The sequence below is a fragment of the Typha angustifolia genome, chromosome 4, assembly GCF_048772165.1.
Source record: "Typha angustifolia cultivar Huaian chromosome 4, ASM4877216v1, whole genome shotgun sequence".
NCBI classification, from domain to species: domain Eukaryota; kingdom Viridiplantae; phylum Streptophyta; class Magnoliopsida; order Poales; family Typhaceae; genus Typha; species Typha angustifolia.
In genome coordinates this window covers 5,072,348-5,087,389 of record NC_133242.1, presented here as the reverse complement: position 1 = coordinate 5,087,389, position 15,042 = coordinate 5,072,348, and the positions used below count along the sequence as shown (strand labels likewise).

General features: G+C 35.9%; 2 protein-coding genes across 2 annotated transcripts; one reads left to right on the top strand and one right to left on the bottom strand.

The window, feature by feature from the left end:
* The first annotated feature begins 1,403 nt into the window (after window positions 1-1,403).
* On the top strand, window positions 1,404-6,236 carry LOC140758816 (protein NRT1/ PTR FAMILY 2.11-like). The gene is made up of 4 exons (XM_073095138.1): window positions 1,404-1,587; window positions 1,679-1,896; window positions 3,661-4,214; window positions 5,236-6,236. Exons 1-4 carry the CDS (start codon window positions 1,458-1,460, stop codon window positions 6,074-6,076), a joined length of 1,743 nt encoding a protein of 580 aa, XP_072951239.1. The 5' UTR covers window positions 1,404-1,457; the 3' UTR covers window positions 6,077-6,236.
* A 2,330-nt stretch (window positions 6,237-8,566) lies between these two features.
* LOC140758817 (ultraviolet-B receptor UVR8) lies at window positions 8,567-14,477 on the bottom strand. The gene is made up of 8 exons (XM_073095139.1): window positions 14,190-14,477; window positions 13,850-14,005; window positions 11,056-11,214; window positions 9,952-10,113; window positions 9,731-9,862; window positions 9,528-9,641; window positions 8,908-9,006; window positions 8,567-8,825 (listed from the first exon to the last, which is right to left on the bottom strand). The coding sequence occupies exons 1-8, from the start codon at window positions 14,455-14,457 to the stop codon at window positions 8,647-8,649; spliced, it is 1,269 nt and encodes a 422-aa protein (XP_072951240.1). The 5' UTR covers window positions 14,458-14,477; the 3' UTR covers window positions 8,567-8,646.
* Between the last annotated feature and the right edge of the window lie 565 nt (window positions 14,478-15,042).

Sequence of the window (15,042 nt, the reverse complement as noted above, 5' to 3'; positions counted from 1 at the left end):
ATTTCATTTTTACTATTTCACCCTTGGGGATTTATTCAGATTGTAACCAAATAAATTTTATCCAAATTAGGCCTCGAATTATTTTATTATACACACTGAAGTCCATCCAGATTCACGGACGAGCACAATTAATAATAATAACTATAAACTGTAGGGTGTTATTTACAAAAACTAATAATAAATGAAAATTTTAAAAGAGTCAAAATAATTTAGTGACTATTATAATATTTTAAAGAATTAAACCACAATTATAATACTTTTAACATTTTCACTGACAATTATATATATAAAAAAAGGACAGGGTATTATTTACAAAAAAAAGAGTAGAAAATCCTAAATTATAATTAGCTCCCCCATCCCCATCCCCATCCCCAAGACGTTGCCATCCTAACGACCGGGTCGCATGCAATGCCACGCAATCCTCCATTCATTGGTTCTTTCAAGTCTTTCTTTATCCATATATATATATATATATATAATTTTAATAAAGAAGAGAGCAGGTAGTGAGTGGATCACACGTCTCCAAAAAGCTACTCGGAATCGATTCGAACCCATCTCTTTTGTTAAATTAGAACAACGATTTCTTTTTATTTGAGTAGTTCTTCACTTTCTCCCAGGTTATAAGAATAAACGTGGAAATTGCACTTAAATTCTTAAATTATTGCTTATTTTTCAAGGATCTAGACGTAATTAGCTCTATGATAAAAGAGTAATGTGCAATTTTTTTTCTAAATCCCAATTAGTTTGGGGGATATGATTTAATTTAATTAGGGGTAATTAAGTTACTAATCTTTATTCTCTTGAGTCCACCCTTTTTTTTTAATCTTTTTCTTTGTTTCCTTTTCTCTTTTATGATTGCTTTCGAAGTCATCGCTCTCTAATTTTGGACAAAATTATAGAAAAAACCTATACTTATTTTTGGGCATCTCATGGTATTTGGTCAAAGCTGGTAGGCGGACGAAAAACGCGAATTTGCTTAAACATAGGGTGCTATATGGAAACTTGCCACGCATAATTAAAATTTCTATTTTTTGGGAAATAACCACTTACCTAACTAAGCAGATTTATCGTGAAAAACCTACTCCTTTTAGGCTTTTAGATATCTCCAAATTGACTCCGGTTTTATGCATAATAGTACCTACATAGCCGTATAATTACAAACGTCGGTAGTGGATATGACCAAATAACTTAATAGTTCTTCTTTTTTTTAAAAGTAAAAGAAGAGAAGAAAATGATTTAGAATACTTTATATAAGCTAACCGGAGATGTTAATTTACAAATATATCCAGAGAAAGAAGAGGCAAGTTGATAAAACCATAAAAGTGAGGTGGTTTTTTACAATAAGGTTAATAATAGGTAGTTCTTTGCAAAGTACCCTCAAAATAAAAGACGGCACACTGCTGCGAGGAGGAAAAAGAGAAGGCACGAGAAGGAGGAGGAGGAGGAGAAGAAGAACGATGGCGACGTCCGCCGAGGAGGAGAAGCAGCAGCAGCAGCAGCAAGAGATGGAGAAGCTCGAAGACGGCGGTGCCGCCTCCGAGCCCGCCGTCAAGTACAGAGGCTGGAAAGCCATGCCATACATCATAGGTACCAAAATGCAAAACAAAACCCACGCGAAATCTTTCACAAATATCTCTCCTTCCTCGCCCTAATTAATTCCCCTCCTTAATCCATCCAGGCAACGAGACGTTCGAGAAACTCGGCACTCTCGGGACCTCCTCCAACCTCTTAGTCTACCTCACCACCGTCTTCCACATGGAGAGCATCGACGCCGCCACGCTGCTCAATGGGCTCAATGGAACGACGAGCTTCGCGCCGATCATTGGGGCCTTCCTCTCCGATGCTTACTTGGGTCGATACGCCAGCTTGGCCTTCGCATCGATCGCTTCTTTGATGGTAAATTTTAGATTTCGTCTTCTTTTTCAATCAATTTGGTGTCCTTTTTGGTTCTTCCTTTCTGTTTTGGTCAAGAATTGGTTGGCTTTATGATCAAATCGAGTAGCGAATTACGAAGGGATTCGGGAATTAAGTCCTTAATTATGGGAAATAAAAAGATTTGAGAAGAAATGTTTGAAATTAGGTTTCCGGTCGATCTCGGCATTAGAATTCACGAATACAAGTGTCCAAATGCGAACCAATCCGCCGACAAATGTTACCGCATACGAAAGCGTTTCATGGGAATGAAAATTTCGAAAAATGACAAAAATGCCCTTGATGGGCAGTGTGAAGATAAAACTTTACGATTCGTGCTTTCTAAATCCATTGCCATTTTAAATTACATCTACACCCTTTAAATTATTGCACACGTAGACCCCATTATTTAGTTTCTATGATGTTTGACTCCTCAACTATCTATTATTTCTCATGACTTTTAATGAAAAGTCTTATATGACCGTGTCTCGAACGAAATAAATAGGTCTAATTTAGGGTCAAAAATGTAATTATCCCATATAGTACACACTGCACAGTAGTAGAAGTATTGTCTAATAGCATTGTTATGAGCCATAATTATTTCATAAAGTTGATTAAAAATAATAATAATCAAACATAGAACGTGCCTCTGCATCATCCCATGAATTAGTCTTTCTCGTGCATTTTGTTGATGGAAAGAGATGTTCACGTTGGTGTGTCAGATGCCAGGGATTATCCATGTGAGTTCTATTTTGTCCTCAGGCATTTAATTGCTTCTTAATTGGCGAGTTGGTTGTTGCATGGATTTTAATAATGCCCATTTGTATTTTAGATATTTTGCTCATGTTTTGACCCGTTTATCCTACACCATATAATATTCTGTGTCTTGTTGTTGCGTTAATTGTGGTAGAGATGCTCACCACTGGAAGGTGGACTCCACTGTGCTGCAATAGGGCAGTAGTTAGAGGTGTAACTGGATCTAGATTATCCAATCTGAATCTGATTAGTTATGATGGAATGGATCTTATTAAAGTAGTATAATATCTTCTATATTTTAATCTAAGCAACATTGACGCATATGTTTGCAACAATAGAGAGAGAGGTAAGGGAAGAAAGTCTTTTAGTGAAAAAAAGAAAAAGAAAAAGAAGATCATGTTTTCGGGAAATATCTAAATCTTTCTTAGCTATTGATTTTGCGTTGTAATTAGAAAAAAGCTAATCTCAGGTTAGGGGGGGAAATGTGAGGTTTTTAATCGGATAGGCAGTTTTTGGATCCTAAAGTATTGGATGGCTGGAGCTTTTCTGCAAATAATCTGAAAATGAAAATGAGTAGTGAAATTGCTGGTATGTCAACAGCAAATCACAATAAATCTCATATTAGGTGGTGATGAGTGAAAAAAACTTATACTGACTAAATTCTACAGAAGAACTGATTATTGAATTAACAATTATAATTGATTATACATCTGATATAAATCTTCTGAAACAGTTTTGGAGCAAAATTAGGTTGAGAAGATTACGGAAGAATCTAAGTAATCTACTTATATTTGCAGTTTATACTCTCTAAGTTTCTTCACCAGACAGAAAAAGCACAAAGATGATCAATCTGATGATGCAGGGAATTATAGAATACTACAACACTGTAGAAAGAGAACAATGGAACATCCCATTAGAAAATTTCACGCAATCCAATAAGATTCATGTAACCAGAATCATCTTTATATATCAGACTTTATTTGTTTGTTGCAGGGCATGTTCATTCTCACACTTACTGCTGGCATCAGTGGTCTTCATCCACCTGATTGCAACATAGGGGAAACATGCCGCAAGGCGACATCATGGCAACTTGGCGTCCTCTTTGCTTCATTCGCCTTCCTTGTAGTCGGAGCTGGAGGCATCAGGCCATGCAGCATGCCTTTTGGTGCCGACCAGTTTGATCCTAACACTGAGTCTGGCAAGAGAGGCATCAACAGCTTCTTCAACTGGTACTACTTCACCTTCACCACTGCAATGATGATCTCTGCCACCGTCATCATCTACATCCAGAGCAGCGTAAGCTGGTCGTTGGGTCTCGGCATCCCTACTATCCTTATGTTAGTTGCTTGCGTCTTCTACTTCATGGGATCAAAGATCTACGTTAAGGTGAGGCCGGAGGGAAGTCCATTCACAAGCATTTTCCAAGTCCTGGTAACAGCTTATAAGAAGAGGAACTTGAAGCAGCCTAAGGACCCCAAGCAAGATCTCTTTGATCCTCCACATCTTAGTTCTCTTGTCACCAAGCTTCCACACACTGACCAGTTCAAGTAAGCATATATGCCAACCTTCTCTCCATATATTAGATCAAGAAGTAAAAAAGAGCATTATACTTGGTGTTTTCTATGGCTTTTTATAAGCAGCTCGAGCTAACGTAATTGTGGAGCACTCATGATTAGCATTTTTGGATCAAAAGAATTTCATATTGTTTTCTTATTAGAAGAGGAATTATACATTGTTAATGTTGTTCAGTTTGCTTTGTTTGATGTTCTTGTCATGATAAGCTTAATCTGCACATAATTATACATTGTTAATGTTATTCATTTTGCTTTGTTTTATGTTCTTGGCATGATAAGTTTATTCTACACATAACTTTTGTTTAATATGATAGCATTCAATGTTCTTGCATCTTTATTCTCTCTTAATTTGAAATATTTGCAGTTTGTCCTTTTTAATAGAACAGAAATTATGAATATTTTTCTAAGATTTCTGATAATTTCAAGGTCAATATGAATTGAAATAGAGAGAATTTAAAAGAGTGACCACAAGAACATGATTAAATCTGATATTTAACAAGACTATCAGTATCAAGTCGTCAAGCCATCATATTAATCAGTTTAAGTTGTGGTTCAATTATGGTAGACCAATTATTATTACTCTAACTAAAAGTATTGGCATCTTTTTTCTATAAAAGAATATTCTGATAGTTTATTATGATATTATAAATTAATGAGTTTTTGAAGTGTTATAATAGAAAATATCAAAACAAATTAAACACATTTACTTTGAGAAATGCAGAGGGACAAATTAGTGTAAGGTGATGAAAGGAACACAAGAAGGAAAAGCATTCTTAGAGTGAATTTAATGGGCAAACTGTTTGTATAGCTTTCCACCATATTTCTCCTATTTGACTTTCTGTTGCTTTCTTCTGCAATGCACTTACTAGCATGGGATAATAGCCAATAATTATAACTTGCTAGAATTTGAAGGGAAGATGGCGACCTTTGGCATTGCCAAAGTTCATTCATATCTCTAGCAAAACTGACTTTATCTTTGTTGTTGTGACATTAGGTTTCTTGACAAGGCTGCAATTATAACTCCTAAAGATGAGATAAAACAAAATGGTTTAGCTGCGAACCCCTGGAATTTGTGCAGCTTGCAACAGGTTGAAGAGGTCAAATGTCTGTTGAGGATCATTCCAGTGTGGTCTACAGGCATAATATACTATGTTGCAGTGGTCCAGCAGTCAACCTATGTGGTGTTATCCGCCCTCCAATCTGATAGGCGAATAGGAAAGGATAACTTTGAGATACCTGCTGCTTCCTTCACTGTATTTTCCATGCTTGGACAGACGATTTGGATACCAATTTATGACCGTATTTTAGTCCGATGGCTAAGAAAAATTACTGGAAAAGAAGATGGAATAAGTCTACTGCAACGAATGGGAATTGGGATCTTCCTCTCTATCATTGCAATGGTTGTTTCTGCTTCAATTGAAGAAAAGCGCAGAAGCATCGCGCTTCACAGTCCGACACTCGGTGCTAGCCCTGGTGGTGGTGCCATCTCATCCATGTCTAGCCTCTGGATGATTCCTCAGCTTCTGATCTTGGGTGTCTCTGAGGCCTTCAACTTGATCAGCCAAATTGAGTTCTACTACAAAGAATTCCCTGAGCATATGAGAAGTGTGGCTGGGTCTTTGGCTTTTCTGAATCTTGCAGGAGGTAACTACTTAAGTGGCTTCTTAGTAACAATAGTTCATACCACAACTGGTGGACACCAGAATTGGCTAGCACAGGACCTTAACAAAGGAAGGTTAGACCTCTTTTACGTACTAATTGCTGCGATCGGTGTGCTTAACTTTATCTATTTCATCATCTGTGCCAAGTGGTATAGATACAAAGGGGCGAGCTAGTGGCTTTTAGCTTATCATGCATGTTGGTAATATACAACTTGTTTTGCTTAAGTGAGCACTTAAATAGAAAGAGGTGTACTTTTAATATGCACATTCTTTATCGTGTATTTGCGCTGTAAAGTTGGATAAGAAATGAATACAGATAGAGAGTGTTGTACCATTTTTTTCTTCCTTATAATCAAATATTTATCATTTCAAATATATAGTTATGTTATACTTATGTTGTGCTTAATGACAAATGGGTGGAAGATAGTAAGCAATCCTAACACCCACAAAGTTCTTTAGAATAGTAATGGACAAATGCAATCCAATTTGAGGAAAACTCATATATGATGCTAATGATAGCAATCAAGTATTTCAAAACAAGTATGGGAACCTCTCTTGCAAGTAATCTCAGAAAGTAAAATGAGAGAGAGAGGGACAAGATTTATGTGATTCGACAATGTGCATATATTCACGGAGTGGAACAAGACTTCAATCCATTAATCAAATCCAAATACAAAGAGTTTTCTCAACATAATCCATTAATTTAATCTCCCTCAATATAATGGTGGTTTTATCTCTTAGGTTTTCTTTTTATCATCATAACCCTAAAAACCTAGTTTATTTATTTATTTATAGGGCTAACTTGATGCTAACGAAAACCTGTGGGGCGTTTGAATGCCCGTAGGCTTGTTCTAGCGAAATGCCAATCTAGAATGCAGGAGGGTGTTCGAACGCTTTACAGGCTTGTTTGAACGTTTGCCGCGTGCAATTTTTCTCAGGCCTAGCTGTTCGAACATGTCCTGGAGCTCAGAATGCTTGATATGAGCTAAAACTTCAAACAATTCTCTACATTGGCGAGAACATCAAAACTTTAAACAAATTTCTCTCTATCGCAATAAAATGACTAAGACCTCCCAAAATACACAGCTTGCAAATTCACGTCCTACGACGCCAAATCCAAAACAGTCAAACATGTGTGACATTGATCAAGTTCAAACAAAATTAGAGCTTCACCTTTCTCATCACTTTCGTCAACATATCTGCAGTCCCAATCTTACAAAAGGAAATGTCCCCTTCCTCCAAAATTTTCCCCAAAAAATAAAAATAGACATCGATATGCTTTGTTCTAGTCTAATTAACTTAATTCCTTTCCAAACAGATTGCACTTTGGCTATCACAATGTATCTCTACCTGCTCTTAGTATACACCCAAGTCATCCATTAAGTCAATCAACCAAATTGCTTCCTTTATTGCCATATACTTAGCCTCTGTGATAGATAGGGCAACCGTCGACTGTAAACGCTGCATTTTGATTGAGGATCTTCCTTCTTGGCATATATCCATTTGCATCCAATTGCTTTATTTCCTTTATGAAGCTGCACCAAGTCCCAAAATGCTATTTTTATCAAGAACTTTTATTTCATCATTTATCACCACTTTCTAATTTGCACTTTTAGTATTCCTCATGGCTTCTTTGAAAATAGTGGAAGAGTCTTCATCAACCACCGGAAGTGCATAAGCCAGCGTATCTAAATAGTGTATCCACCTTCTAATCTCCCTTCTTAGCATTTGACTACGATGGAGTCTTGCTCATTTGTCTTCAACTCCAAAGTGTCATCTTCTTACAAAATTGATTCTTTTTCTTCGTTGACCTCCCTTGAAGAGATTTTCCTTACTGGACCATTTTTCGCCTCAAATCCACCTGTTGTGGAATCTCTCTAACACTGTCATCAACCATACTAGCTGTCTTTTGGCTCTGCTTTAGCATGCACGACTTATCAAATGTGATATTCTTGCTGACAATCACTTTCTTCAATTCCAACCTCAAACTCAAAATTCTTTCACACTAGTGCTAAAGCCCAAGAAGATGCCCTCCTTGGGGCTAGGATCTAATTTACTCTCCTTGACATAGTAATATATAGGACAACTAAAAATATATAAAAAATTATAATCCGAAACGAGTTTGTCGGACTGTAACTTCTAATCCAAAACAGGTTTGCTTTTAGATTTTTCATTTAAAATTAACAATGTCCATGCCCTTATATCTTAGCAGATGAACAATTACCTCTTAATTTGTTATTTTGTCATCTCTATTAACAAAACAAAATTATAGATACGAAACAAAATTATTCAATAGGGCTATAGTTATACAAAGCAAGAAAAATGCAGAGGGTGAAGTGATCTTTATTCGAACTACAGAGGGTAAAACTATAAATGGCACTCCAAATTTCGCCCAACCAAAGGGCGATAAAATATAACTTCTTCTACAATGAAAACTATGTTTGAAAAATTGATGGGTACTGTGATCGTTGATGCAGGGTACCAAAACATATCAATGGTTACCAGTGCACTAAATTCACCTGCTCTGTAATCGTATTAGTACCAAACAAAATAAAACTTCTCAATTTAACATAAGAAAATCAAGATGACATGCACGCCAGAGAATCACACATCTTTCAAAAGAACTACAGCAACATGCAGAAAATATGCATAAATATACAAACAGGCTAAAAAGAAAAGAATTAATAAATACCATGACTTGTTCATCTTTTCATTATTAGGCTACATTTAACTTGTAGAACTTTTTATACATCTAATTTTGCCACAACTGTAAATCCACTACCACAGTAGATACCAAGAGGAGCTGAAGCAAAAGATCGCCTATTTTTGACATTTACTATCTGAGGGCATGTTTGATCGCACGTACCTCCCAGACCAAGCTGGCCGTGCTCTCCCCAGCCCCAGGTCATGATTGTTCCTTTCTCTGAGAAAAAAGAAAAAAAAGGTCATCAACACATAATTGCAACTAGCGAGAAACTGAGAATAGGCATTTCTGAATGTCGCACCTGTTATCAGAGCAGAATGCTCGGCACCGGTGGCAATATGCACCACTCGTTCCCCGTCAAGACCAGGTACCTTCTCCAATGCTGGCAACCTGTGAGTTTCTGGAAATCAAACAAACACCATATAATTTTCATTAGGCTATGGTAAAATATCAGACAAAAACTATGATGGAACATTTCGTTCGTATTTCATATATATTTTAATGTAACAAGAACAACCTAGCCAAATATATGTGATGATGCTAATTAGATTGCATAATGGCTGGACAAAATAGTATTTTAACTTTCGTAGCAATGCTTAGAAGCAAATGATTTATCAGTGAACTAATGGATCCCCAGGGATACTTGAAGACTCCCTAGATGGATCTCATATGTAGTTAAAAATTCTAATCCCCAACAGAAGAATCCATGGAACAAATTGAGTACTTTCATATGAGGAAATTCTTGTTAGAAACACACATGATAAATAGGTAGTTTTCCTCATAAAGCAACTTCAACAGTGGAAATAAAAACTATTTATCTTTTACATTCCAATATACACATTTGATAAAAAGGCCAAGTGTCAACTAATAGTTACATATTTGAAAATTGATGAATCCCCTAAGGTGAAAATCAAGACTTACCATCTACATCAATACATGGAGTAGAGGGGACTGCTGATTGGTGCTGCATCCGATTCACTACTGCTGAACCACCAAATCCATGGCGATAACCACCAAACATATACACTTTACCATCTGTGAAATCATCAAAAAAAAGTGAAGAAAAAAAATATCCAACATCCAGTAAATCAGGTTCGTTTTATTGATATACATTACATGCATACCAGTTGTTACTAAGGCATGATGCCATCCTAATGCAACTTGAGAGATCTTCAATGGTAAAGGCATAAGTCGAGGGTGAAAATCATCAGCACTTCCACTGAATCCTCTGCCCCAGATGTATAATTGTCCATCAGCTGAGAATTAAAAATTGAGATAGAATTATTAATAAATGATTACAAGAAAGTAGAAACATCTTCAAACAAAAAAAACCTGCAAAACTTACAAGTCAGAGCAGCACTATGATCTCCATTGGCGAACAGACCAACAAATTTACAGTCCCCAAATCCTTGAATAACTTCAGGACAGTTGTATGATCTTTGGGCCCTTGATAGACATTGACCAATTTGCCCGTGTCTCCCGGAGCCGAAACCATAGATCACATCACCTACAACCAAAAATAAGACTATTATTTAAATACTAGAAAAATCCTACAGCTAATTTGGATCAGATTATAAAGCTGTAACATTAATAGATTAGTAGTATAATGCCCATAACCCTTGGTTTAAAGCATTCACGGATGTTTTAACAAGAGAAATACCTCTGCAGCCCTCTAATGTTTTTTCTCCTGCCCAAGTAACCCTCTTTGGATGATATTTCTCCTTCATCCATTAAATTGCATAACAATCAATTCCTTGCATATTCTTACAATTAATTACCAATTTACTGAAATGACTCTTTGACTGAAATGGCTCTTCTGTGATTAAACTGCTCAATATGTGAGCATTTTAAGATATGGTTAAAAAATTCGATGTACAGAAGAGCAATTTATGCAAATAGATGAATTTAATATAAGCTGAAACAAAATAAAATTGCTCTTCTTGAATAAATTGCAAGGGAAAGAAATAAGAGAAACAGGCTAAGGCTGCATCTGTTATATGAAGTACCTAAATTATAATTTTTATAAAGTTTGTGACAAATTTATAAATAAAAAAAGTTGGATTGAGGGGTGACTTCTTCTGTAGAGGTACATTGAGTTCAGATCAGACTATTTGTAACAATTATAAACTGGAGAGATATGAGTAATCCCACATTGATTAAGTCCCAATATCAGATTATTCATAATAATTTAACATTGAAGTTCTTTCACAAAGTTGTACAGGCAAATTCAATATGAATATCTCAAACCTTTTGTAGAATTATAATTTTGTCCACTTTCAACAAGGAACCTAATTTGCATTATGATGTTATTCCAGGTTCTTTCAGTCTGTCAGATGTCACTATAGCAATAATCATGATAGTCCAAGCAGGTCATTCCACAAAACAAAAACCATGGATTTTTTGCATTATTTTCTCAACTTACTAAACTAACATGTCATAATTACTTTACCTGTCACTAAGGCAAGAGAATGGCGCATTCCGCATGCTATCTGCTCAACATGCTTTGAAGTAAAGAACAAAACTTCAACAGGAAAATTATGTGACTGGTTATCTCCATTCCCAAGCTGCCCAAACGAGCCATCCCCGCACATGAAGAGGCGTCCCTTATCTGAGAAAGGAGAACTAAAAATCGTCAAAGAGAAGGCCAAAACTAACATTTACATTGATTATAGCAACAGAAAAGAATACCATAAATCAGGTTAGATCAAACCAAAAACGAGTTAAAAATATTTTCTTCTCTTTCAAAGGAATTTCTCATTAAAAGTTCAAAGTTGACAAAACCCAAAACAATTGCACAAATCTAGTCCATGTTTGTTGAAACATCATACTCCCACAATATACACCTAGTTGGACAAGTTCTCCCAACTCAAGTGGTGCCAACACAGTGGACAATTCTCAATGTTATGAGATAATTCTTCACAGGAGCTCATGTCAGCATATAAGTATTTGACCCAATGAAAGTAATTAAAGGAATGGTAGTAAGTTGGCTAACAATTCTACATAGAGCATACAGAGAAGGTCAGGTGCAATTGTGACCACTTTTAAGACAGTATGGAGTTAAAATGTTAGCTAGCCTTTTGCACTCTAATCTTCTACAGTTGATAAGATAAAATACCAACTTTCTCTAAACCTTGCTCAAATAAAAACACTAATCTAGGGATTAAAAAGTTAACAGTAAACTCTGACATTAAAAAAAAAGTCTCCAGTGGTAGATCATAATACTGTTTTTCTTACCTCTTGTGATTCTCTTGAACATTCTTTATTTCTTGTTTAAAACTCCATAATTTGGACTAAAACTACCTGAACAAAGATTGCTGAATTGAAACTCCTTAAATGCCTAAAGGCTAGACTCAACTGAAACCAAAAAAAAGTTTTGGATCCACAATTTCAATTGATACTTTTCTATTCCGAAGAAACATAGTGGTAGATCGTGCCTCACAGTATGGTATTATTTCTTTAATCTCCACTATCAAGCTAGCCTCCCTCAACCTCTACTGATATCTAATGTTTATGAACAGCCACACCTTTCTCAAGTTTTAAACCTCATCAGCTGACAGTCTTTTTCATATTAATGACTGATTGATCTCCTCCTAGGAAGCACATATACTTATACACCCTAAAGTCTAAACATATTGTATCAGAGACTGCTTTCTGAACAAGATACTGACATATCATACCAAAAGGGATAAGATCAAATAGTTGGAAGAATTTATCTCGGAAGGTCGGGCAGGTCCACATTTGACCAGGAGAAAATGTTCCTATTCTGCATGGTCTTTTGGCCGAATAAGTAGAGATAAATTTCTCAAACCCCAGATAATTTGTTTCCAACAGAGCCTAAGAGTTCACCAAAGCTAAAGAAAACAAAGACAAATGAGAACAAGTGAAGGAAGAAAAAGAATAATAAGAATGCCTTATGCAAAAAAAAAAAAAAAAAAATTAAAAAACACGAGGCCTTGCAAAAAAAGAAAACTGTCTTATCTACAAAACACAAATTCAACAATGCCTTATATAGTCATCTAGTTGGCCAGCTACTAAAATATTTTTCCTAACCATTTATGAACTAAGGGTCATTAAAAATGGTTCTCACAAAATTAGTCTTTGGAATTTCTCCCTAACAATAAGATCTTACACTTCTGATTTCCCCAAAAAATCCCTGTCATGATACACCAAGTCTTTCTATCTACTGAATGCATTTACAAACATACTCTCTCATATGATATTCTAATAAAATACTCAAGAACCTGCACAACTGTTTATTTTCAAGTTCAGGATAGCGGTGGTCATCTATCTTAGCAAAAGAAAATGCAGAAGATGTGGACAACTTTGCATAGACAAAAAGTAACTAATGAACAATTTAGAAGAAGAATGTAACAAGCAAAGAAAAATGGATTAAGTGACAAACATAACACCTAACATGATTTACCACATCACTTGCTCCACACAAAATTGCTAAAATCTAACTACTCCACTGTCACGAAACAAATATTTCATGTGTTTCACCAATTTTCAAGTTAACCAAATTATATCTGGTATTTTGCTTCTTCCCAATGTGAAGATCAAGTTCTTGGTTCTCAACTTTATAAAAAAAAAAATACAGCATATAGTATATGATATACTTTTTCTCCAACTGATACAAAGTTAAATGATGTCCAAGATACATGATATTTGAACAATTATTCAACATTGTCTTCTGGTTCCTCAACTTGAAAGGGTTAGAAATAATATAGAATATATTTAAAAAACGCATACATGTATTGATGCATTTTGCTCAGTCTATCTTTAACATGTGGAGGGAAGTCAATATTGAGAGTGAGAATGTTAAGCTCGTGTTTGGTTGGTAAGTTGAATTTTCTCAGCTAGTGAAGAACTGAACATATCTGACATATCCATGTGCTCATTATTCAACTGTAGGTTAGAACATACTTATATAGTCAGATTATCACTTTTTATAAGATTACTTTAAATTGTTTGATATACATATAAAGCATTTTTTTTTTTTTGGGGCTAAATAGTCCAGGATATTTAGATTAGCTTTAAAAATGATATAAAGCAAAGATGCAAACTATAGTATTGCGATGTAAAGAAGCATTGATTCTTTTTGCAACTAGAAGAAAGAAATGGAAAAAGCAATTTAGAACTAATTCAAGTTTGGAACATAATAATAGAATGTAAGTATATAACAAAGTTAAAGTATCAAGTTCGACTAAATGGAGGGTGAAATAAATGGTCCAGCATCAAGGAACCTGTAACAAATCCAGAGTGATTCCATCCAGCAGAAACATAAGATATAGTAAAGCTTTCAAAGAACTTTACAGGCTTTGGTCGTACGCAATTCTCTAGCTCCCCATGACCAAGTTGACCACGCATACCTCTTCCCCATGTTAGTACTCTGCCATCACCTACCAGTTTCAACAATGCCCATTAAAAAACGCACCTTTTCTTTACGGAAGAATATTCATCCGAGCTAGAACACTACCAAAACTACAGTTTCTCCTTCCAATTCATGCCGAACACATAAAGATTCCGATTCTCAACAGGAATAAAAAATGAGTATGAACTAATAGTAGCGGTGGATCTCGGTACCTGTCAACGCAATGGCGTGCGCGCCGCCGCAAGCGATTCGAGCGATGCCGAGAAGAGGGGGAGGAGAGGAAGAGCCGAAGCGGAGAGGCTGGGGGAGGGCTTGGTCTTCTAGGGTTCCGATACCGAGCTGGCCGTCCGTACCGGCGCCCCAACTCCATGCCCACACCTCTTCCTCCTCGTCCTCGTCCTCTTCCTCAACGGCCTGCTTCTCTTCCACATGCCCTTCTTCCATGGCGTTGCTCCTAGCTTTCGATTCGGGAGTTTCCATGGCCGAAGTTTGTGTTGTGACTTATGAGTTCTGACACGACGTTTATTGATGGAAGTGTTGTCGAACTTTTATAATTTACACCCTACATCTTTCTATTATTATTGATTTTGTCATTAACGACCCATTTTATGTGCATTTGTATTTACCTCATGCAAAAAGAAAAAGAAACAAAAAGGATTATACATTCATAACAAAATACGAAAAAAAAAATTAATATTTTGAACTATGCTTCATCTTTTCTTTGTTATGAATCTAATCTGGATTGATCCGGATGTAAGAAAATTATAAAAATTTAGGTGGGGGTAGCCTCATCAATATGTTTCTAATGGATCTAGCTTCATCTAAATCAAAGGTCAAAATGAAAAGTTAAAAATAAAATAGTGAAGATAGATTAGAGAAGGTAGAATAGTAAATATTTGACGGTCATCGAAGGGTACGGATGGCCAAGGGTGGTGCTGGATGGTCGTATTGTAGGGTGGCTGCTGGATGTGGCTAGGATTTGGAAAGTTAAGATATTTCTAGAGCTATAATCTACTCCTAGAAAGATAAAGCAATTTAACGGCTAGATAAAAGATAAGAGCGAAA